Source organism: Gopherus flavomarginatus, chromosome 1 (assembly GCF_025201925.1).
Source record: "Gopherus flavomarginatus isolate rGopFla2 chromosome 1, rGopFla2.mat.asm, whole genome shotgun sequence".
Taxonomy (NCBI): domain Eukaryota; kingdom Metazoa; phylum Chordata; order Testudines; family Testudinidae; genus Gopherus; species Gopherus flavomarginatus.
The window spans coordinates 11,585,072-11,610,428 of NC_066617.1; the positions used below are offsets into that span (position 1 = coordinate 11,585,072).

The following is a 25,357-nucleotide window of genomic DNA, read 5'->3' on the forward strand; positions in this document are numbered from 1 at the left end:
TTTCCGCCATCCCCTGGCTTTCATTGTATTTGATCTTTTAGATACAGTATTATATTTAGTTACCGTATGTAAATTGTGTGTCCTTTTCAGCTTCCAGTATCATTTTGTTGTCCTCTTGTTACAGCCAATGCTGATTAAATATGTGCAGGCTATGGAGGCTTGTTATCTGCTCACAGTGGGGAAAGAGGAGTATCATGCTGGCACATGCGTAGTTCAGTTCTCAAGATGAACATGACATGTTCTCTTCGGGCAAAAGTCCTCGAGGTGTGACACACCAGCCTGTCATCTCTCTCACTATTCAACATGTAGGTGACTACGAAACTGCCAAACTGGTTAAATCATATTTAACCAAATTGGGAGGGATTGCAACTGCTTTGGAGGACAGGGTCAAAATTCAAAATGATCTGGACAAATTGGAGAAATGGTCTGAGGTAAACAGGGTGAAGTTTAGCAAAGACAAATGCAAAGTGCTCCACTTAGGAAGGAACAATCAGTTTCACACATACAGAATGGGAAGAGACTGTCTAGGAAGGAGTATGGCAGAAAGGGATCTAGGGGTCATAGTGGACCACAAGCTAAATATGAGTCAACAGTGTGATGCTGTTGCAAAAAAAGCAAACATGATTCTGGGATGCATTAACAGGTGTGTTGTGAGCAAGACACGAGAAGTCATTCTTCCGCTCTACTCTGCGCTGGTTAGGCCTCAACTGGAGTATTATGTCCAGTTCTGGGCACTGCATTTCAAGAAAAATGTGAAGAAATTGGAGAGGGTCCAGAGAAGAGCAACAAAAATGATCAAAGGTCTTGAGAACATGACCTACGAAGGAAGGCTGAAAGAATTAGGTTTGTTTAGTTTGGAAAAGAGAAGACTGAGAGAGGACATGATAGCAGTTTTCAGGTATCTAAAAGGGTGTCATCAGGAGGAGGAAGAAAACTTGTTCACCGTAGCCTCTAATGATAGAACAAGAAGCAATGGGCTTAAACTGCAGCAAGGGAGATTTAGGTTGGACATTAGGAAAAAGTTCCTAACTGTCAGGGTACTTAAATACTGGAATAAATTGCCTAGGGAGGTTGTGGAATCTCCATCTCTGGAGATATTTAAGAGTAGGTTAGATAAGTGTCATCAGGAATGGTCTAGACAGTATTTGGTCCTGCCATGAGGGCAGGGAACTGGACTCGATGACCTTTCAAGGTCCCTTCCAGTCCTAGCGTCTATGAATCTATGCATGGAAATCAAGAGTTACGTGGCAGTTTTGTAGTCAACTACATGTTGAATAGTGAGAGGGATGACGGGCTGGTGTGTCACACCTCAGGGACTTTTGCCTGAAGAGAACGTGTCATGTCCATCTTGAGGATTGAACTACGCATGTGCCAGCAAACTTAAGAGTTTAAAGACTATTGATTTTATTGCTTTGGAGATACTAAAAGAAATGACAGGTTTCAGAGTAGCAGTCGTGTTAGTCTGTATCCGCAAAAAGAACAGGAGTACTTGTGTCACGTTAGAGGCTAACAAATTTCTTTGAGCATAAGCTTTCGTGGGCTACAGCCTACTTCATCGGATGCATGTAGTGGAAATATAGTAGGAAGATATATATATGGGGAAAATAGAAGCATTTTCATTACCACTACAAACACTTCTTTTTCTCTCCTGCTGATAATAGCTCACCTTAACTGATCACTCTCCTTATAGTGTGTATGGTAACACTCATTGTTTCATGTTCTCTGTGTATATATATATTTTCCTACTGTATGTTCCACTACATGCATCCGATGAAGTGGGTTGTAGCCCACGAAAGCTTATGCTCAAATAAATGTATTGGTCTCTAAGGTACCACAAGTACTCCTGTTTTTTTTAAAAAGAAATGAGTAAGAGTAACAAACCTGATATTAAGTATCAGAGGGGTAGCCTGTTAGTCTGGATCTGTAAAAAGTAACAGAGTCCTGTGGCACCGTAAAGACTGAAAGATATATTGGAGCATAAGCTTTCGTGGATGAATACCCACTTCATTAGACGCATGCAACCAGATATTAACTATTGCATTAATCTTAATTGGTGACTATAGAGGGTATCATTTTGCTTTTAACAGAAGATATATCTTTGTGATTGTTGAATTCATTTTCTCTTCAGCACTAGAGTTGAAACTTGCTTTTTGGTTTAGGGCCTGATCCTACACTTAATGAAGCCAACATGAATTTTTCATTGGCTTTGTGCTGTAAGGCTGAGATTTAAGCTTAAGCCTGTGCTTAAATCCTTTGCTGAACTGAGCCTTACTCCTATGTATGAGATGTAAAGTGCCTATTTTTGTATTTTTTCCCCTGTGACAAAAAGAACCCTTTAAATACATTCTATTAAAATCAATATTTTTACATTTTTCAATTCTTTACATGTACAAAGTATGGGGGTGGAATATTTAAAATAGAAAATCTAGGAGAAAGATGGTGGAAAAATCATGTAGGTAAGTGATAAGTCACACAAGTAAAATATTTGCATGAACTGTTTTGCACGTTTCAGTCTTTCCCCACAAATGATTTTGAAATTAGTGACGACTAAACGGGAAAATACATGAGAAAATGAGCCAAGTCTTGCCTCCCTTGTACACTTGGACTCCAGTCAGTTGGAGTTTTGGGAGCTCAAGGAGCATAGAAGCAGACCCACATCAGTTTCACTGCCCAGACAGGAATCCTGGTGGTTTGTTGTTTTTTTTTAATGTGGCTGAAGAGTTAATCCAGCCAGAATCATGTAGTTAAATTGATATTTGACTCAGATTAGTTTTCAGGTCTGGATTTAAAAGGCTTTAGTTGCTGAAATTGCTTTTAGTTCTGTAGCTCCAAACTCAGCCTGAGTTGTATATTGGCTAGGATCGGGATCAGAGATAGTTGGAATGATGCAGTTTGGAGGGGGAGGATAGAGAGAGAGAAAGAGAGAGGGAGGAAAACTTAATTCCAATACTTGAAAACAAATGACCATGAAAAGTTGTGGAAAGTATTCCTGATCTAAATGCTTGGAAAAGACACACATGTTCTTCCTAAAAGTGTAATATGTTACTAGATGTATCTGCTAATTATCTCTTCCTTTTTCCTCCACTTGTGAAAACATATTTGAAGAAAAAAAACTTTAACTCTGGTTAAATACAGAAAGCCACACTGACAGTCTTCTCATAGTCTGAATAATTGTATGTTAAAGTTTGGCTACCTAGCTAATGCTTGTATGCTAGTTTATTTAAGGCAGTGATTAAATTAGAAATATTTGACATGCCATTTGGGCTTTACATAATACATTTTTCTACCAAAATGTTTGTGGGATCCTGTTGGGTTGTATATGGGATTTCACATTCCATCCCATTGGCAGCTTCAGAGAGACCATAATTATGTATAGATCTAATGAGTCCAAAAAGTACATACTCCTTGATGGCAATGTGGGGGAGTACAAATACAAAGATTATCTTACCCAGCCACTATTTGCCTTTAAAAAATAATCATTTTTTCCTATTTAGAGTTTACAGAATCTGAGACACTAGTAGTTTGTTAGCAGCACTGAGTAGATCTGGAGTGTCCACCAGCACCTATAGAATTAGGTTTCCAAATTTAGACATTCCAAAGCCAGTGGCTTACTTGCCAAATTAGCTGTCCTTTTATAGGAAGAAATGAGTTCCCAAGCTGTTTAGCTCCTATCGACATAGAGTCTAAGATGAAGATTTTTGCGAAAAGTGGTGTTTTCGTGCGCTGAAAGGAACCTTGATGTCTTTTATTGGATCAATTTCTGTTCCTGAAAGAGACAAGCCTTCAAGCTGAAGGAAGGGACAGAGTAACAGCGGGAAGTGGGGAAGCACAAAATAGTTTAAGTATGCAAGAAACGTCTGTAAGGCACTGAGGTCTGGTCTACACTACAGGGTTAGGTCGATGTAAGCTGCCTTGTGTCGACCTAGCTGTGGAAGCGTCTTCACTTAAGTAAGTGTCTCTCTATGCTCATTTAGTAACACAACCTCCTCAAGCGACATAGAGCCATGGTCGATGTAATTAAGTTGACGCAGTATCAGCATAGACACCACGGTGCTTATATGGACTGTTACTGGCTTTCAGGAGCCATCCCACAATCCTTCACACTGACAATACAATTGATGCAAGTGAGGTCGTGCACTGTTGACACAAGGAGCCAAGTGTGCACACACACAAGTGATTTAATAACTGCAGTGGCTGTATGCCAGCGTAAATTAGGTCAACATAATTTTGTAATATGGACGTGGCCTGAGTTTAAATAATGTTTCTAAAAAGTGTGTGTTTGTGTATAAAATTAACATAATAAAGGAGTGATACTGGTCTTGTGTACATTGACTCCACTGGAGTCCTTCAGGATTCACAACAGTTTACATGAAAGCAGAATTTGATCCTAGATAACTCAGGTCAAAATGTTCAAAAGCAGCCAGTGATTTTTTGGGTTCACAATTCAAGACACTTCTGGCCTGACTTTTCAGATGCACTGAACATCCAGTGGGAGGTGCTGTGTGTGTGTGTGTGTGTGTGTGTGTGTGTGGGGCTGTGTGTGTGTGTGAAGGTGGCATACAATGATCTCTTATTCTCTATCTCACTCCTCTTCTCTCAGTCTTGGTGATAGTTGGAGCTCAGCTTGACTCAAGGGTCTGACCCTCATTCACATACCTCCTCTCAACCCAGCAAAGACACACTAAATTTCCAGCGCTCAGTACTGTAGTTTGTGGTTCAGCACTGAGGATATCTGAGATCTGCATGGGGCTTGTGAATGTGGTTTCCAGTAAAATAAAAACATTTTTTGCAAAGTTTGCAGCTGGACTGTGTAAAACAAATTCAGTGACAATACTTAGTTTACTGTATGTTGTGTATGTAGTTTATGCTTCATTGTACCCTATGCCCTAAGGCAATTTGCAGCACTGAGTGGGTGGGGAAAATATGTGTTTAAGAGAAGGGATTTATTAAATCACTTGGACTTTTTAGTGATTCAGTATGTGGCAACTTACTGAAAACTTTAAATCTGCCTTGCGTTATTAGAAATGAATGTCATGTGTTCCCATAAAATATGTTGGTGAATTTTATATACAGTTTTCTGCACTTTCACTTTCTACACTAACAGAAACAAATTTTTCTTTATGCTATAGACAGTATATTATAGTTGCTTGAGTTGTTTTTCTGTCTTCTGTTTTTACTCTGCGCATATCTAAACTCTTGCATAATGGTTCTTTTAAAGAAGAAAAGGAATGATCTTACATAGTAATACTCAAAGTTCATTTTGATACAGTGATTTTGCGTTTCTCATTTGTATACTGCAAGTACTACTACATCAGGGGAGCCAATTACAATATGGTTGTCCATTGACATACTTAAAGGATGGATTTATTTTGTAATGTAGATAGGACCTTCATTGTGTCCCACAAATTAGCTGTTGGCTTCCTCTTGTATCTTGGAAATCCAGGTCATTTTTTAAACCTGGGATCTTCCAAAAGGAACCTTTCCTCTGGGTGCAGAGGTCTTAGATGGAAAACCTTAAACAGTAAGTCCTCTTCCAGTTTTTGGAAGAAGAAGCTCTAATCTGAGATTAGCTGACCACAAACTTCTAGGATCTCCCTTGATAAGCTAGTCTTCAGCTCTTCAGGGAGGTTCTGATTTTGTTTGCCAGAAGCTGGGAATGGGCGACGGGATGGATCACTTGATGGTTACCTGTTCCTATTTCCTTCTGAAACACCTGGAATTGGCCACTGTCAGAAGACAGCGTACTGAACTAGATGAACCTCTGGTCTGACCCAGTATGGCTGTTCTTAAGTTCTTATGTTCATCAACAAGTCATGTGGGGCACATGCATAGCACAGCATGCATTTGTCACTGAAATGCTTGTCATCTTCACAAATCGCAAGAATGGTCTCTTCTCAAGTGGGTGTGTGTGAATATAGTGACATTAATTCCTGTACCCAGAGATGGACCTTTTTGCCACCACCACTAACAGAGTACAAAAAGTTCTGCTTCAGAGGTTGTCTGGACCATCTATCCTTAGGAGATTCCTTCCTTGTCCTTTGGGTGAAGGGCCGCCTTTACCCATTCCAATGCTGTTGATTCTAAAAGTGCTAAACAAGATCAAGCAAGACAGAGCCAGAATTATTCTAATCACACCATCTTGGCCAAGACAAGTTTGGTTTCCTTAACTGATTCACTTCACTTTCTGCCTGGGATTACAACTTTGACCATTCCCCACCTGCTATCTCAGGACTCGCATTTGGTTTCTGTTCTGCAGCCTGAGCATCCTGTGGCTCAGAGCTTGGTTCCTGAAAAAGTCAGGACTCCCTGAACTCCATCAGAGTTCATTTGGCAGTTACTACAGCCTTCTACTCCTTGGAGGATTTTCAGTATTTTTCCATCTGACCACTTACAGATTCATCAGAGGGTTGATCAACTTTTTTCCATAGATTAGAGAGCCCAGTGGTGTATGGGATTTGAACTCGACCCTCAATTGTTTGATGAAACCTCCACTGGAGCCATTAAATAAGTGCTCTTTCCTATACATGTCTATGAAGACAGCTTTTTTAGTGGCAGTTACTTCAGACTGGTGATTTGGAGAACTAGGGGAGTTAATGGCAGATCCCGCTTCACAGTTCCCCCCTCCCCCAAGAAAAAAGTGTTTTTATGACCACATTCTAAGTTTCTATTTGATTTATGCTCTGATTTCCACATCAGTCAGGTCATTCATCTTCTAGGCTTTTTCCCCAAAACCGTCTCACACCGGGGAGAAAACTACCCTCTATATCTTAGAGCAGGGGTCGGCAACCTTTCAGAAGTAGTGTGCCAAGTCTTCATTTATTCACTCTGATTTAAGGTTTTAGTGCCGGTGATACGTATTAACGTTTTTAGAAGGTCTCTTTCTATAAGTCTGTAATATATAACTAAACTATTGTTGTACGTAAAGTAAATAAGGTTTTTAAAATGTTTAAGAAGCTTAATTTAAAATTAAATTAAAATGCAGAGCTCCCTGGACCGGTGGCCAGGACCCAGGCAGTGTGAGTGCCACTGAAAATCAGCTCGAGTGCCTCCTTCGGCATGCATGCCATAGCTTGCCTACCCCTGTCTTAGATGTTAGAAGGGCATTAACTTTCTATCTGGACAGAACCAAAACATGTAGAAAGTCTCCCAGAACGATGTGTGTTGTCTTTTTTTTTTTTTTTTTTTTTTTTTTTTTTGGCAGATGAGTCCACAGGATCCACAATTTCTACCCAAAGACACCCAGAAACACACTTTGAAAGTATCTCTTCTTGTTATGAGGCTAACTTTGAATCCCCTCTTAAAATAACTGCCCATTCTATAAGATCTCAGTCTGTTTCTGTGACTCTGTAAAATTTACCAGTGGCAGAAATTTGTAAAGCTGCCACTTGGACCTCTGTACTATACTTACTTTTCCAAAACACTGTACTCTAGTGCACCTGTCTAGGGCAGATGCTGTTCTTAGCAGTTCTGTCATTGATCTTAAATCTGGCTTCAAAGCTCCCACATGCTTCAGGGAATGCTGGTTCATAGTCACCTGAAGTGGAGCACCCATAGGGACATTACTCAAAGATGGAGAGGTCACTTACTGGACAAGGTAACTGGAGTTTTTCAAAATGTTTGATCCTATGGGTGCTTTGGTACCCACCCTCTTTTCCCTCTGCTTTAGAGTCTCCTCTCATGGGGCTTCACAGTGAAGAAGGAACTGAGGCTGGATTGTCTATGCAGCTCTGTATATCCTCTGTATGGCATGAGGAGGTCCAGACACACGTGTGGGCTGAATGGGCACTACTACCAAAAGGCTCATGGAGCATGTGTGCCCCTGGAGTGAAGCACTCTATAGGGACAAATATCCCAATGAATGGCAGTTACTGCACAAGGTAAGTACCCTCCCTATTCTGACCTTTTCTCCAGAAAGGTCTACCATTGTTCAGTGTCTGTCATATCTATGGGTTGTAACAAAAGAATGTTTGAGACAAGAGTTAATTTTCTTATATATTCCCAGCCCCCTCCCCTGTTGATTTGGTTTCCACTCACTGAATCCTGTATCAACCCCCAACAAATGCTAAGTGAAGGCTTTACCTTTACAAGCATATGTCTATATTCTGTCTAGTGTAGATTGTGGCTTTCTGTTGCAACCCCCATTGTGTGTGCACAGATATGGTGCGTCAGGAGGTGCTGTGCAACACTTGGAAGCATTATACTTGTGGCAAGTACAATAACTTTGGGAGCGCAGATACATTGTTTTATAAGGTGCATAGTGGACTTGGACCCCCATGGTTGCCCTTCCACCTCTGAGAGTTTGTAGAGCTTCTTAGCATTAGAATTCCATTTTCTTGCAATGCTATAAGAGTATATAATGAGATTGTGTCTAGCCTTGTGCAAAGCTGAGGGAGAAAGTGTAAGGAAACTCCACCTCGTTCCCCATGTGAAGTGTCACCAGTCTCAATCTAGTTCATAATGTTTCCATTGTGATGCATGTGTGTACTTACCTCTGTAAACTTATCAAAGAGTGTTTTGTAGTGATGGTTTTAATAGTATCTAAGCACTGCACTGGTAATCATGTAATTTGGGTTGTTGGTGTTATCCTCATTCTTATCAGCTAACTGTACTTAAAACCAAGTCTGTTGGAAACAGACATTTTGCTGTACAGGTTTTCCTTTAATTGGTGATTGATTGAATATCAGAACCGCTTTACTCACCACCTAGAAGAACCCTTCAAAATTCAGATTCTTTGTTGTTTTGCAGAGAAAACAGTTTGTGCTCTCTTCCTTAAACTGAAAAGCAGTTTGTTCTGTTCTGTGATTACAGCACGTTTCTTTGAGTATAGTGTTTTAAAATATTGTCAACATTCTGTCGTGGTGAAACAATGGCTCATGTCCAAACTGGTGATGGGAAATCAACTATTTCAGTAAGTAAAAGCAATTATGCAAGTTGATGACTTAGAATAGGGTACATCAGGTGACAAACTGTGATTCAGTCTTTTGCTGATGATAGTTGGCACAATTTCCTCTTTATTCAGTGAATTGGTCGTCTTATGAAAATATGTGGATCCATATAGGAAAATTTGGAGAAACTATGGTTCTCCTTCTTTGAAGTGTGAGCCACCCTGACTCAAGTTATATATTGCCATCCTTAAACATCATGGTGCCTTGCAAAGTTAGAGCAAACCAAAGCAGAAAGGACCATGTTGCATGTTTGGAATTGTTCCAGACTCGGAGCCCTTTCAAGACAATGGAACGACTCTCATTGCCTTCAGTAAACTTTGGATTAGTCTGCAAAGGACTGAGGCATGGGGTGGAAGTGGAGATTAATTTGAATTGAAAGGTATGATTGACTCTCACCTGCTGAGTACTGGCTGCAGTAATTCCAGTCTGTTGTATAGGGTTACATAATGGGTCCGTTGTTGTTGTTGTTTGTTGTTTGTTGTTTTTTTAATAAAAAAGGTTCTGGTAGCCTGAAAGTGTTATTGAATGTAGTTGAGCTGGTTGGGGACAGACTCCTATATGCGAACATGTGCTCAATCCAGAGTGTCCACACCGCTGGGAATGGGGAAGATGGGTGACAGTAATTACGCTGCTGAATTTGTCTCATGCAGATGTCTGTTGCGTGCAGCATCCTTTTCCCCATCTCACTATTCCTAGTTGACACGCACACTTTTTGTCCAGCCATTGTTCCTTGTTGACACCTGTCACAAGCCTCACTTCAGTCCCCGACAAAATCATGGAGCAGGTCCTCAAGGAATCCATTTTGGCAGCCGATATCAAGTAGAGTGCCCCAGGGGTTGGTCCTGGGACTGGTTTTGTTTAACATCTTTATTAATAATCTGGATGATGGGATGAATTGTTGGACGCAAGTCAGATATTAGGAATGGCAATATACAAAAACCTGTAGGAGAACACTTCAACCTCCCTGGACACACACTAGCAGATTTAAAGGTAGCCAGCCTGCAGCAAAAAAACTTCAGGACCAGACTTCAAAGAAACTGCTGAACTTCAGTTCATTTGCAAATTTGATACCATCAGCTCAGAATTAAATAAAGACAGTGAATAGCTTGCCAACTACAAAAGCAGTTTCTCCTCCTTTGGTGTTCACACCTCAACTGCTAGAAGAAGGCCTCGTCCTCCCTGATTGAACTAACCTCGTTATCTCTAGGCCAATTCTTGCCTGCATATTTATACCTGCCTCTGGAAATTACCATTACGTGCATCTGACAAAGTGGGTATTCATCCACGAAATCTTATGCTCCAATACATCTGTTAGTCTATAAGGTGCCACAGGACTCTTTGTCACCTTCAGCAAGTTCGCAGATGACACTAAACTGGTGGGAGAGGTAGATACGCCGGAGGGTAGGGACAGGGTTCAGAGTGACCTAGACAAATTGGAGGATTGGGCCAAAAGAATTCTGATGAGGTTCAACAAGGACAAGTACAGAGTCCTGCACTTAGGGAGGAAGACTCCCATGCACCGCTATAGGCAGCAGTTCTGCAGAAAAGGACCTGGGGATACAATGGACAAGAAGCTGGATATGAGGCAGCAGTGTGCCCTTGTTGCCAAGAAGGCCAATGGCATATTGGGCTGTATTTGTAGGAGCATTGCCAGCAGATCGAGGGAAGTGATTATTCCCCTCTATTCTGCACTGGTGAGGCCACATCTGGAGTGGGTCCAGTTTTGGACCCCCCACTACAGAAGGGATGTGGACAAATTGGAGACAGTCCAGCTGAGGGCAACAAAAATGATTAGGGGCTGGAGCACATGACTTACGAGGAGAGGCTGAGGGAACTGGGATTGTTTAGTCTGCAGAAGAGAAGAATGAGGAGGGATTTGATAGCAGCCTTCAACTAGCTGAAGGGGGGTTCCAAAGAGGATGGAGCTCGGCTGTTCTCAGTGGTGGCAGATGACAGGACAAGAAGCAATGGTCTCAAGTTGCAGTGGGGGAAGGTTTAGGTTGGATATTAGGAAACACTGTTTCACTAGAAGGGTAGTAAAGCACTGGAATGGGTTACCTAGGGAACTGGTGGAATCTCCATTCTTAAGGGTTTTTAAGGCCCGGCTTGACAAATCCAAGCCAAAGCTGATTTAGCTGGTGTTGGTCCTGCTTTGAGCAGGGGGTTGGATTAGATGACCTGCTGAGGTCTCTTCCAACCCTAATATTCTAGGATTCTAAAACTATTTCCCCATGTTTATTTCCCACCCTACTGTTCCTCACACCTTCTTGTCAACTGCTGCAAGTGGACCATTTTGATTACCACTACAAAAAGTTTTTTTTCTCTCCTGCTGGTAATAGCTCACCTTAACTGATCACTCTCATTAGAGTGCGTATGGTAACACCCATTGTTTCATGTTCTTTGTGTGTGTATATATATATATCTTCCTACTGTATTTTCCACTGCATGCATCCGATGAAGTGGGCTGTAGCCCATGAGAGCTTATGCTCAAATAAATTTGTTAGTCTCTAAGGTGCCAAAAGTACTTCTGTTCTTTTTATGATTCTATGCATCTACAGGGCAGAGTCCTCTTATCTGGTTTCTCTGCCACTGTCTGGGTAGGTTACCAGTAAGTAGGGCATTTCAGCTGCTCCGGGGACTTTGTGCTTCTGTTACTTGACCAAGGATGTAACCATAAAGTACTTCTGAAATATATTTTTAACCTGAAAAATATGTTTTTCATTTGTCTCTTGGGATGTTAGACAGTAATGATTGTCAGACTGCTTAAGCAATTGACTGATTTGACTGGAAATTCTGTGGTGCTTTACATCAAATGTTATGAGAGTGCTTGGTGAAGCTCATGTTTGTGTAGGCCAGTGTGGATACTGAGTAGTGTATAAATATAGTCTTGGAGGTAGTCCGTGGAGCAAGATTAATGAACTTTCTCTGATCCTTTTTTTGTTCTGCGCAATGTGCAGCTTCTACCACTTTGTCCCCATAAGAATGCAGATGGCTTGTAAAAATGTAGATTTTTGTAAAGTGTTACAATGTTTTACTCACTCTGAGTGATAATTGATCTGAGTTTCTAGCAGCCATAAAATGTTCCTCCTCACATGCCAAAACTAGATTTGGAAACAGGTGCTGACTTAAAGATTCGCAGAACAGCACTGATTAAATTTAAATGGTGAAAGATAACAACATTTGTGAGAACTGGGGTAATGCTGATATCACACCACTAACTTACATCCCTCAAATAAGCATAGTTAGAATACATATGGTCAAAAGAAGGATCTTTGTGACAGCAAGGGACTTGGAAGCTGCTCGCTGGAAATGAGAAGGGATGTGATTTTTGGTTAATGCCTGCTAAAAACTAATAAAAATGAATGTACGATTTCTGTGGTCTCTATGAAGTCACAGGGAGAGTCATCTATTCCATAGATGATGGCTGTGCAGAACCATTGGGTATGATTGACTGTTTTGACAAACGTGCAAATACAGTTTGAGGGATAAGTGTGTTTTGAATTTATGGCATATATTAACTTCTTTAGTACAGCTCCTGAGTAACTGATTGGGTTTTTCAGTCATTGCTCTGGCAAAGTTCTCACTCAAGTCACTGGTAGTTTTTTCTTGAGTAAGAACTGCAAAATTGGGTGTGTCATATGTAATGGAGATATCATCCTCAACGTACCTAAATATGAATTACCATTTAGTCCAGAGTTGGTCAGTGAATTCTCATGTTTCTGCTTGTTCAGAACGTTCCCTATTACCTTGTGATTCCCGCTATCTGACTGCACCTTCTGTATAGCATGGCTAATAAAAAGTCTCTAGGTCTGTGTTTCTAATATCAGCTTCTCCATTTGGATCACTTGATAATTGCCCTGTTCGGTTCATTCCCTCTAAAGCTTCTGGCACTGGCCACTGTCAGATGACAGGATAGTGGACTAGATGGACCCTTGGTCTGTCCAAGTATGGCTGTCCTTATGTGCTTATTTTATCCTCTTCAGCAGGCCCTAGAATTTTACCAAGGCTTTATGGTTGCAGGGCTTTCTCCCCTTTGCAGGATGCTTTTTTTTAAGAGGAGTACTTTGTCTTCCTCTATAGTCTTTATCCTTTAGTGTTCTGCCATGGAAAAGCAGGCTGAAGATAATTACTTCAAAAAATGCACGGCTTAATCTAGGATGGTGTCTTGTCTGACAGAAGAGGATTAAAACCCTAAAGTCCCACATGTTCAGAAATAGAACAAAACAATTCTAATTGGGAAAATTTCCCTTTATGTTTGAGCAGGTTTCTAGAAAAATCTTTTTTCATGTCTTTTGTGGCCCTCCCAGCCTTACAAATCAGTCTTACTAGACTAAATAGCACTGTACTGTATCATCCACAAATCATATCACAAAACACTTCACAGAATTAAGTAATACAGCTGCAATTTAAGGCCTGATTCTGAAGAAGTACAGTAACTCCTCACTTAACGTCCTCCTGGTTAACTTTGTTTCGCTATTAGGTTGCAGACGTATTAGAGAACATACTCCTTTAAAGTCCTGCAGTGTTCCCTTATAATGTTCTTTGGCTCCTCCTCTGCGCTCCTGCCAGGGACCGGGTCAGGGCATGGGGGCTTGCCCTGCTCCGGCCACCTGGCATTCCAGCCGGGGAGCTGGCAAGCCCCCACGGCCCAACCCCACTGCCTGGCAGGAGCCCCAAGTGGGTGGAACGGGGCAAGCCCCCGCATCCAGACCCTGCTATGCTCCTGCCTCAACCAAGCTTCACAATCATCATTGGTGAGTACAGTGTTAAATTGTTTGTTTAAAATTATTTGAAACTTATACTGCATATGTATATAATGTCTTTTGTCTGGCAAAAAAAAATTTCCTTGGAACTTAACTCCTCTCACCCCCGTTTACATTCATTCTTATGGGGAAATTAGATTCGCTTAACGTGGTTTTGCTTAAACTTGCATTTTTCAAGAACATAACTAGGAAGTTAAGTGAGGAGTTACACACAATGCAAGAATCTCATTGAGGTCAGTAGTTCTGCGATGGGCAGACTCTCATACCTGTACAAATAATTTCTGGAAGCACAGGGACTAAAATAGGCAGTGAGGGGCAAGTTGAAAGGAAAGGAGAGCAACTGGTTTTAAGTGTCTTGCAGAGAGGGCTTTGTGGGCAGGTTGGTTGAGAGGCCACTCTTAAGGACCCTCTCTCTGAGGGTATAAAGGGCAGTGTGTATTGCTCCCATCCCCCCTGAATGATAGCTCTTGATGGATTTACTCTGGCCCAGTCTCTGTGATTGATTGGTGTATATGGAAATGTAGAGAGGTTGCTGTACAGTTATATATCTGTAGCTAGAAGAGTCGTGGGCTGAGCTTTTGAAATCTGCCTAAAGAATTTAAATGCTTAATTGGAAACTGGGCACCCAGAATCCTGAGGCAGCTTTCAGAATCTCAGCCATGGGCTCAAACTCGTATGTTTTCCGAGCCCTAGTAATATTGGTCAGGATATAAATATTTCTCTGTTGTGTAGAATTTTGTTTAGCATTTTTAAAGTATACTTTTAACCAGTTAGGGCCAATTTGAATTTAAACACATTTTAATCTGCCAGACAGTTCAAAAATACATTTTGTTTTTTCTATTCCAGTGTCTGTGGGGGTTTTTAACTTAGATGTTACCTTTTTTTAAATAATTGATGGTAATGTTTCTGGCTGGAATCTTAAAGAACCTGAAGCAGTGAGATAGATAAAGAGAGCCATCTGCTGCCATCGTTCCTATGTGCAATTCCTGCTGACTTTGTTCTGGATACAGATCTCCCATTAACTGATGCGCTGGCTAGATATGAAAACGTTTACATGTTTGTGTGTTTAATTCATGCATTTTACTGTAAGTTATCAGGCATTTGTTTTAGAATGGTAACATTAAATACTTGTAGTAAAATTTATAAAGAATTAGTGGGGAAAACAGTGATTTTAAAAAAAGTTATTAAGTTATGCTAGATAAATAAGATATTAGAGGAATGTGGTGAAGCTATCAGCACTTTTGCCAAACTGAATCATTCAAAAGTCATTAGTCAGACTCACCACCTCCAAATTAATGAAATTTGATTGAAAATAATGAGATTTAAAAAAGAATAAATTTGGGGTTCTTTTTATATGCCTTCTGTTTTTTGAGCCTATGGGATTCATGTTTTTCTCTTCAACCATGAGGATTAGAAAATTTTCTAAACATGAACGATGCAATTCTCCTGTAATCTGATGGCTCCTGGAGCTGGGACTTCAAGAAAAACACCAAATACTGTGAGACTCGTGATAAAATTACAGGGATTGGCAACAGTGACATAGTACATCTGTGATGAGTTCACTATAAATATTTAATCTGCCCCCTGCGAAGTCAGTGACCTCTCATTGACTTTGGAGGGGAGCAGGATTGTACTCTCAAGAGGTTAAATCCCAATATTACTGAGTAAATGGGGTATCTCTTTACAACACTATAAAAAGGGGAGTCTTTTAGGAGCATGGAATACTAAAGTGGAGTTAAGCACCTGACCTAAGCAAATGACAAGGTGTCTGTCCTTGTGCTATGACTGTTTGTTTGTAAAGAAAGGATGTAAAAATGGAGAGGAGTGAGAGAACCTCCTAGCAGCACTCAGGGTAAGAATAGCTAGCTTTGAAAAAGTAGACATACTCTGTAGTATACCATCTTTAGAATGGTACAGCCTGCTCTTTGCGTGTAACCAGCCCACTCTGCAGTTCCGTGTGGAGGGGCTTGTCCTGCCCCTTTACTGCCACCAAGAGAGTCCCTGCCAGCCCCAGATTCAGGGACTGCAGTTGTAACAGGCTGTGCAAGGAAAGAGAGGCTCTTTGTACTCTTACCTGACCTACATGTGACCAATCTGATCCACAATAACCAACCAACAGCCCCATTGGAATTCAGTAGACGGTGCAGTTTCTTTTTTTTTTTTAATTTGCTTAAAATATGAAACAGACTCTCTAGTCACGGTCTACATGTATATGTGATTATGTTTTTAAGTGAAAACGTTAAGAGTGAGTGTCTTAAGATAGCTAGGAATTAAGTCATATTCTGATACATTCTTCATGCTAAATTTAAATCTTCCATAGGAATTGCTGTGTTCAAGGTACTGTAGGAGCTTGAAGAATCAGTCAAACATTAAACAAACAAACAAACAAACAGTTCTTTTAAAATAGGACCAGCACCAAATTAAGTTGGCACCTTGGAGTATCTTGACTAGTAATGTAGTTCTCAAACGAAATAGGAGGTCAGCATCAGTGACAAATGAGCAGTGGTGGTATTAATTTATTTGGTTAGTACTGACTGCATATTCAGTGCTGTACAGATCACACAAATAGCAAAAGCTTCTGCCCTGTAGAAATTAAAATCTTTAATTAGAAATGGGATGCACTGGGAAATCCGGAGGTGGGGTGAACTAGGAATGTTGATATTGTCCCATGATTATAATAAATTCTCTTGTGGGCATTGTGGAAGAGGTTGCCATTTCAAAGATATGAGAGTGAGTTCCTTCTAATAGGAGCAAAGTCTGAATAGTGGTATTTAAACAACCATAACAACAACAACAACAACAACAAACCACATCTTTTTATAAGGGAGAGCTCCCTGGAGCCTTAGTTTAATGTTGCAGATGGCAGAATACAATCTGGCCCACATTGTGGAATCAAATTAGGAAGTTTAAGGCCTAGAATAAAGATATAATAGAAAGGAAAATGTGAGACTTGTATGCTGGCATGACACCAATTTCTATAGAGTTCCTTTAGATTGACTTGGGTGTATCAAAGGAATTTTATCAGGGGCTTTTAAAACAGAAATGTGTTGCAGGTGGAATAATGTATTTTGTACCTTTTTATCTAGACCAAGGGTTGAAAATAGATGAATACTTGCTTTTCCTTAGGAACTGTTGATGCTTATCCTCAGAGTATCTTTGAATAACATTGTCATGGTATAATTCCCCACTCTGAACCTTAGCGTCCAAAAGATGGGGTACCAGCATGAATTCCTCTAAGCTCAATTACCAGCTTAGTACTTGTAGCGCTGCCACCAACCAGGAATTCCAGTGCCTGGTACACTCTGGTCCCCCCAAAACCTTGCCCAGGGACCCCCAAGACCCAGACCCTCTGGATCTTAACACAAGGAAAGTAAACCCTTTCCCTCACCGTTGCCTCTCCCAGGCTTCCCCTCCCTGGGTTACCCTGGAAGATCACTGTGATTTAAGCTCCTTGAATCTTAAAACAGAGAGGAAAACCAACGTTCCCCTCTCCTTCTCTCTCCCCCTCCTAGACTCTCCCTGAGAGAGAAAGTAATCCTAACACAGAGAGAAAATTAACCTTTCTTTCCCCCTTCCCTCCTTTTTCCCCACCAATTCCCTGGTGAATCCAGACCCAGTCCCCTGGGGTCTCACCAGAATAAAAAAACAATCAGGTTCTTAAACAAGAAAAGCTTTTAATTAAAGAAAGAAAAAACAGTAAAAATTATCTTTGTAAATTTAAGATGGAATATGTTACAGGGTCTTTCAGCTACAGACACTGGGAATACCCTCCCAGCCTAAGTATACAAGTACAAATTAAAATCCTTTCAGCAAAATACAAATTTGAACTCCTTCCAGCCAAATACACATTTGAACTCCTTCCAGCCAAATACATATTTGCAAATAAAGAAAACAAACATAAGCCTAACTCGCCTTATCTACCTAGTACTCATTATTCTGGACATATAAGAGACTGTATCAAAGAGATTGGAGAGAAACCTGGTTGTACATCTGGTCCCTCTGAGCTCCCAGAGTGAACAACAACCAAACACTAACAGCACACACAAAAACTTCCCTCCCTCAAGATTTGAAAGTATCCTGTCCCCTGATTGGTCCTCTGGTCAGGTGACAGCCAGGCTCACTGAACTTGTTAACCCTTTACAGGCAAAAGAGACATGCATGAAGTACTCCTGTTCTATTAACCCTTAACTGTCTGTTTATGACAAACATCCTCTGTTTTGTAGACAAATTGTTACTTCTATGTCTGGTTTCTTCCACTGTTATTTACTTTTTGGGACTCCTTCTAGAACACTGGATCATTTGAAACATTCATCTATTCTTGTTGTGTATTCTCTTTTCTCCCACTTACTTTCTCTGTCAAGTGCTGTAGATGGGTTCTGTGCAGTCTGATGAAGCCAACCGTATAGGTATGTCTGAAAGTAAAAAATCTGTGGATATTTTTTGTGTCTTATAATAGATAGACTTAATTATTTTGTTGTGCTGGATATGGTACCCACTTTTATTGCTAGTAATGATATCTGAGCCTTGGTCTGAGGGTCAAATTCAAGGATGATAGAAATGATGACAATAGTGAGTACTATTTGCATAGCAAAGGGGCTCAAAAGATGGGCTTGTAGCAGGAAAACAACCACTAGTGATCCACCAGCATGCCACTCTTTACATATTTTTACATCCTTCTGTTAGTTGGTTTAAAACTTTTTACCCCCTCTATATGTAAGTTACAATGACAGTTTAATAATGTGTGTGAATATGCCCATTTACTTTACTTCTAAATTTGGACAGGAGATTCAGTGCTTTTCCTCTCTTAACTGGGGGAATATTGTAGCCTGGGCTTCAGCCTTATGTTCTAAAGTCACCATTCTGTTCCTCCAAAAATTTGCCAAGTTCTACATGAAAAAGAGAGAAGTTGGGGGACCTTGTATTTTCAATGTGTATTTTTAAGAAAAATAAAAAAACGCTGAACACTTTTGGAGGGAGAAATACATTTTTAAGGTGGTTCTTCTAAATGAAAAAGTAGTAAATCTTTAAAGATATGAATCAAGAAATATCTGCAACATAACAGCAAAAATCTTGTGTTTAATTGTTGAACACTGGCTTCAGTATCAGTTCTTGGATTTCAGTCGTTTTCTACTGCTCCGGGAGTAGGCAAGATCATATAGTATGTCAGAGATATGCAAAGTAATGGAACCAGTTGATGGCATATCTTGGTAAAAAAGCGGTTCATCAGCTTTGGAAAAGATGAGCACTCTCTCATATCCCAGGAGACCATGCTGCCAGGCTGAGTGAGTCACTTATGTGGACAGTAGCATGTGGTGAGTGAATCATCAGGTGTTGAACAAATTAATTTTTCAGTAGGGCATATGCAAGATAATATTTTCTCACAAAGTCATCTTGTACCTACCAAAGAAGGAATGACATAGAGACAGAATTATTCTCATCTCATTGGAAGAACTGCTTAGTGTAACTTTTTCCATTCAGTTCTCCTAGTGGACCTCAGAGGCTAAAGACCCCAATAGTTATTCTTTTGCTGAAATGGAAAAGCCTTTCTTCTTCGTAGAAATTAACATCTGATCCCACTAACCTACAGAAGAGGCCAGACCCTATCTTAAGGAACCGATCCATATCCTTTTATACAACAGGATGTGTATATCCTGAGGTTGGCAATTCTGTAGCCAGGGTTATTTGCATCAGTAAGTCTTGGCCTAATTGTATATATATATGTTTTCTTTGTTCTTTAGCCCCAGTTCTAAATGCAATATATGTGCGTATTGATAGTTTAATGCCTAGTTGAATACACTGAAATTGTTGGGATATAAATAAGAAGAAGAAGATAATTGGAGATATACCAATCTCCTAGAACTGGAAGGGACCTTGAAAGGTCATTGAGTCCAGCCCCCTGCCTTCACTAGCAGGACTAATTTTTGCCCCAGATCCCGAAGTGGTCCCCTCAAGGATTGAACTCACAACCCTGGGTTTAGCAGGCCAATGCTCAAACCACTGAGCTATATCTCTCCTCCCCTTTTCTGTTAGAAAGCTCAGAAAAAAATCAATATTGAGGGAAGGGTTTGTAGGCCTGGAGAGATAGTTAGTGTCATGCCCCAAGATCTGCTAAGAGATCTTTGTCTGTGGGATGCACCATTGATCATACTACACCCTAGCAGCCCTGCCCTCTCTGGATGGTATCATGGCGCACTGGAGAACTTTGATGCCATTAGCTGACCACCTGCTTTCCCTCCCTGCCTTCCTGATGCACTCAGCAGGAGTTAATGCTATTGGAATTTTCTATGGAAATTTGAGTGGTTGCTGCCACCTAAAGTGTCTGGACCTGGCTCCGTCCCTTATTTAGCTGCCCATTTCTCTTGCCTAAAATGACATGGTGTCTGCATGGAGGGACATTTGTGAGCTTGAACATAGTTAAAGGAAGGAGGATGGTAGGGATGATGCCTGCTCTGCTTTGCTCCCCATATCTGTGATCGCTTATGAGAATTGATCAGTTTTAGCAAGTGACTTTTGACCATGCTTAATTTGTTACTCAGGCTATTAGGTCACTTTAGGTGCTCTTGAAAATGTTACCCTTAGAGCCTAATCCATAGAACAGCATCTATTTTAGCTATGCTGGAATATGCAGTCCTTCATTAGGGTGCCATGAGGAAAGTACCTTTAAAACATTAAGTGCACAAGCTTTGAAAGACACTATAAACACCTTACCCTGTTTGTAGAGAGCATAATTAGAAGACACTTGAGAAATAGAGCATTAAAATTTTGGCCTTATTGAACAGAAGGCAGCATAATGAATAGAGTCTCCCTTCATAATTATAAGATGCTTCTTTCTGGATTTTCTTTAATGAAGTTTAAAATAAGTGTGAACAAAAAAGGGTGAAAATCACCAAGAGCATCTTTACAAACATCCTGAATCTCATGGGGATATCACTAACAGGCTGAAGTCTGGAGGCCATTCCTGCTTTGTCAGCCCAGGTACTGCAGGGTGAGCACCACACAGTGTGTGAGTGTCACCCTCTGTGCCACTTAAACCCCATACAGGCTGAGGTGTGGGATAAACAGCTGAAGAGTAGAGGCCATGCACAAAGGAGTCTGAATAGGCCTGAAAAGAGGGGATTCTTAGCACTAGTTTGAGTGTAGGATCACTGGCTCGCTACAAACACAGTTCCATTGCTCTGGAACCCCTGCTGTGAGTGGTATATTCATAAGTAGTGGCCGCTATTTTGGCCTACAGACTGGGCTGGAGTAGCTGCTGTGGAGGATCTGAGCTATAGCTCCACAACTTTGTGTTTTGAGGTGGCCACTTTTATCCCGTTAGCCCTGACTGTGTCAAGGAACTAAACTGTTTACAGAGGTGTTTTCAGGACAGGATGAATGTCACCTCTCCTGAGGTGCCTGGTGGCCCAGGTACTCTCCTGCCTGCATGAGGAGCATTTCTTGCCCCTTAAATACCCCAGATTAATACATAAAACAGGAAAAATGGGGTGTGGTCAGGAGAGAGGGTCTGACTGGAGTTGGATCACCTTACTCCCAATTCTGGAGCTGCAACTGATGTAGCATTTTGATCAGTAGCTGTGTATACAGCCTTAACTGTAGGCACTGCTGTTAGTTCAACCTGCACTAGATGAGTTTGCTTAGGAGGAACTGTAGCTTTGAAGTACAGGCAGTTGATTGTGAGCAGGGTGGGGAGCAGTGTGGTTTATCTTCCTCGGTTTATGACCAGTGCAAGATTGAGTCCTAAGAATGATGAAATTAAGCTGAATGAATAGCATCACACATATACTATAATGAGCAAATCCACCTCAGAAACCAGCAGATCAGTATAGCTGGTGGCCTGTATTGTGCCCACTGAGGCTATGCATGCAAGAGACCTTCCTCACATGGCTCTCCTTATGCCCATGTCAAAGGAGGATGAGCTGTCTCCCAGACATCATCCCCTTCTCTATCCCACATCCATGTGACACAGCCATGTTTTGGGGAGCAGCAGGCCAGGGCACTACAACATGCTACATGCATTATCTGTCCCCACAAGCTTATATTTAGTAGGTGTTGTCATCTTGTGTTGAGGGTGTCTGATCGAATGATGGCCCATCTTTGTATGATGATGCTTAAGTTTCGTATGTTACTGCAGTTGGCCAACAGCTAGCTACCAAGATAGTTGACTGCACTATGCATAAAATAACTTTCTTAGGAGAAATGTGTGATTTTTTTTCTAATAATACCTAGCCATTCAATAATGCCTTCTATCCAAGGATTTGAAAGCATTTCACATACACGAATGACTTTATCCACAGAACTCCTTTGGAGATAGGGAAGGATTTTTATCCTCATTTAACAGATGGGGAATGAGACAGAATAAGGCCAGACTTTCAAAAATCCTGAGCTCCTATTTACATGCCAAAATAAGTGGAGATATTTTCATAAGTGCTCAGCACATATTAGCATATCTAATACATAGTTCATTTCTAATTCTGGCCATAATTTAGGTGCCTAAACAGGAAGGGAACTCTTCTCAAAATCTGGTCCCAGTTGTGGGTGTCAAACTGTCAGATCTGGCCCTGAGCTCTTCTGAAAATCATTTGCCAAGTGACTTAACTGTAAGATCATGCACCAAGTCTGTAGCAGAGCCAAGAATAGAGACATGGTTTCCTGGTTTCCTGGTCTTGAACTTTAACCATTAAACGATATTTCCTTTAGCAAAACAATCCATCAAAAATTTTTTTCAGTAGCTAAGGGCAGAAAAGCTAAACAGGTTTATGATGATTAAGAATGTGGCCAGGATAATAGTGATTAAAAAAGATAAGGATGAGATGGGAAAATGAGGTGAAAATTTTGCTATTTTTGTACAAAGAAAACTGTTACTGTTTCCAGTGGACTATCTGCATGTGGAACAAGGATTTGAATATCTATCACAAAAAATATTTGAGGAGACAGAGGGGTGGTGGAGAGGGAAGAAGAGGTATAAGGAATTGAATGCTTCAGAAGCTCAGCTTTCTCATGTGACTGTCTGTAAAACTTGCCTTTCAAAATGGCTGCAGGGGGATAGTGAATTTTGCCTAGCATGTGGCTGGCAGTCCAGCAGATGAACATGAAACCATGTATATGACACACAAATGTGTGTGTATTCATTCATTCTCTAGCTGAATGAGGGCTACTCTATGACTGTTGTTAATTTTTGTAGTTAAAGCTGGCCAATTTTGTAGCTTTGGCCTCATCTAATTTTATTTTTTTTTGGTTTCAGTTTGTGTGAATTTGAACACCCGAACTCTCAATGAGTTTCAGGTTTGACTAAATCTGAAAGCTCCAGAGCAAAAACACCTAGCTGCAACTACTGGTTTTGGGTTAGAAACATTCATAAATTCCACCCTGGAACCTGTGGTGAGGTTAGGGGCTTCACTGGAAACTCACACCAAATTTGCTTGAAGTGCTGGTGACCCTTTCATTGACCGTGAGTTGAGCTGAGTTTTGAGTTTGTAATAAAACCTGACCTCTGGAAACTCTCCTGCATTTGTGTGTCATTAGTAAAGCTTCTTATAACGGGTTTTCTTTTATCTTTCAGAAAAAGGTATCAATGATTACAGATACAGAGCCCAGTCTGTTTACTTAGACAAAATATCCATTGCAGTTAATGAAAACTTTGAGTAAGGACACAGGTGTGGACACATACCTGAGTAGTCTCTCTTATAGATTACAGTCACTAAAGCTCATCTGAAGGATGCTGAGATCATTGACTTTAACAGGAGTTGCAGGTGTTCTGCTGCTCATTGGATCAGACTTAATATTTGCAATTAAAGCTGCTCTCTCAACCTGGCAGTATCCTTATGAATATAGGTTAAAAGAGTGAAAGAGGAACACCTGAAGTTTGATTTTAAAAACAAATTAAGAAAACTTACCTGCACTTTTCACTCTCCTGCCTTCTCAGCCGTATCACTCAGGCCTGGTCTACACTATGCGTTTAAACCGAATTTAGCAGCATTAAACCGAATTAACCCTGAACCCGTCCACACAACAAAGCCCTTTATATCGATATAAAGGGCTCTTTAAACCGATTTCTGTACTCCTCCCCGACAAGGGGAGTAGCGCTGAAATCGGTATTGCCATGTCGGATTAGAGTTACTGTGGCCGCAATTCGACGGTATTGGCCTCCGGGTGGTATCCCACAGTGCACCATTGTGACCGCTCTGGAAAGCAATCTGAACTCGGATGCTCTGGCCAGGTAGACAGGAAAAGCCCTGCGAACTTTTGAATTTCATTTCCTGTTTGCCCAGCATGAAGCTCTGATCAGCACAGGTGGCGATGCAGTCCCAAATCCAAAAAGAGCTCCAGCATGGACCGTACGGGAGATACTGGATCTGATCGCTGTATGGGGAGACAAATCTGTTCTATCAGAGCTCTGTTAAGAAGACGAAATGCCAAAGCATTTGAAAAAATCTCCAGGCTATGATAGACAGAGGCCACAGCAGGGACTCAGCACAGTGCTGCGTGACAAGCATAACGGAAAGAAACACTGAGATTATAGTGAGATAAAATTGTTATAAAATTGGATGGGTGGGGTTCTGTGGCCTGCCTTGTGCAGGAGGTCAGACTAGATGATCAGATTGGTCCCTTCTGACCTATGAGTCTATGAGTCTATGAGTCTATGAAAGCCAAAGAATCAAATGGACACTCATGGAGGGAGGGAGAGGGTACTGACAACTCCAGCTATCCCACAGTCCCCACAGTTTCCGAAAAGCATTTGCATTCTTGGCTGAGCTCCCAATGCCTGAAGGGTCAAAAACATTTTCCTGGGTGTTTCAGGGTGTATGTCATCAATTTATACCCTTCTCCCCCCCCCCCCCCGAAAGAAAAGGGAAAAAAGTAGTTTCTCACAGGATGAGAATGAGATGTGGAGAAACTGGAGAGGGTCCAGAGAAGAGCAACGAGAATGATTAAAGGTCTTGAGAACATGACCTATGAAAGAAGGCTGAAGGAATTGGGTTTGTTTAGTTTGGAAAAGAGAAGACTGAGAGGGGACATGATAGCAGTTTTCAGGTATCTAAAAGGTTGTCATCAGGAGGAGGGAGAAAACTTGTTCACCTTAGCCTCCAATGATAGAACAAGAAGCAGTGGGCTTAAACTGCAGCAAGGGAGATTTAGGTTGGACATTAGGAAAAAATTCCTAACTGTCAGGGTAGTTAAACACTGGAATAGATTGCCTAAGGAAGTTGTGGAATCTCCATCTCTGGAGATATTTAAGACTAGGTTAGATAAATGTCTATTAGGGATGGTCTAGACAGTATTTGGTCCTGCCATGAGGGCAGGGGACTGGACTCGATGACCTCTCGCGGTCCCTTCCAGTCCTAGAGTCTATGAGTTACCTTTTTTCAATGTCACCCTATGTCTACTGCATGCTGCTGGTAGACGGGGTGCTGCAGCGCTGAACACCAGCATCCCCTTCCCGGTGGCAGATGGTGCAAAATGACTGGTAGCCATCGTCGTCATCAGCCTGTGAATGCTCCTGGCTGGCCTCGGTGAGGTCAGCCGGGGGAGCCTGGGTAAAACTGGGAATAACTCCTGGTCATTCCCGGCAGACGGTACAAAAGGCTTGGTAACAGTCCTCATCATAGCAGCTGGAGGCTGAGCTCCATCAGCCCCCCCTCCCACCGTTTC

At 41.2% G+C, this 25,357-nt stretch overlaps 1 protein-coding gene across 2 annotated transcripts; it reads left to right on the forward strand.

Annotated features, from left to right (window-relative positions):
* Positions 1 to 192: 192 nt before the first annotated feature.
* LOC127043171 (uncharacterized) lies at positions 193 to 25,007 on the forward strand. Of its 2 annotated transcripts, none has more exons than XM_050937000.1 (2): positions 193 to 1,108; positions 24,950 to 25,007. In XM_050937000.1, the coding sequence occupies exons 1-2, from the start codon at positions 237 to 239 to the stop codon at positions 24,978 to 24,980; spliced, it is 903 nt and encodes a 300-aa protein (XP_050792957.1). In that variant the 5' UTR covers positions 193 to 236; the 3' UTR covers positions 24,981 to 25,007. The 2 variants fall into 2 exon arrangements, with proteins under 2 accessions (XP_050792957.1, XP_050792958.1); XM_050937001.1 differs by lacking the exon at positions 24,950 to 25,007 and adding an exon at positions 24,762 to 24,899 and having other exon boundaries at positions 193 to 912.
* Positions 25,008 to 25,357: the final 350 nt, after the last annotated feature.

Coding starts and splice junctions, on each gene's coding strand:
- LOC127043171 (XM_050937000.1), top strand. CDS start 237: ATGTTCTCTTCGGGCAAAAGTCCTCGAGGTGTGACACACCAGCCTGTC. Junction 1,109..24,949: donor CTGGAGATATTTAAGAGTAG/GTTAGATAAGTG, acceptor ATTTAAGACTAG/GTTAGATAAATGTCTATTAG.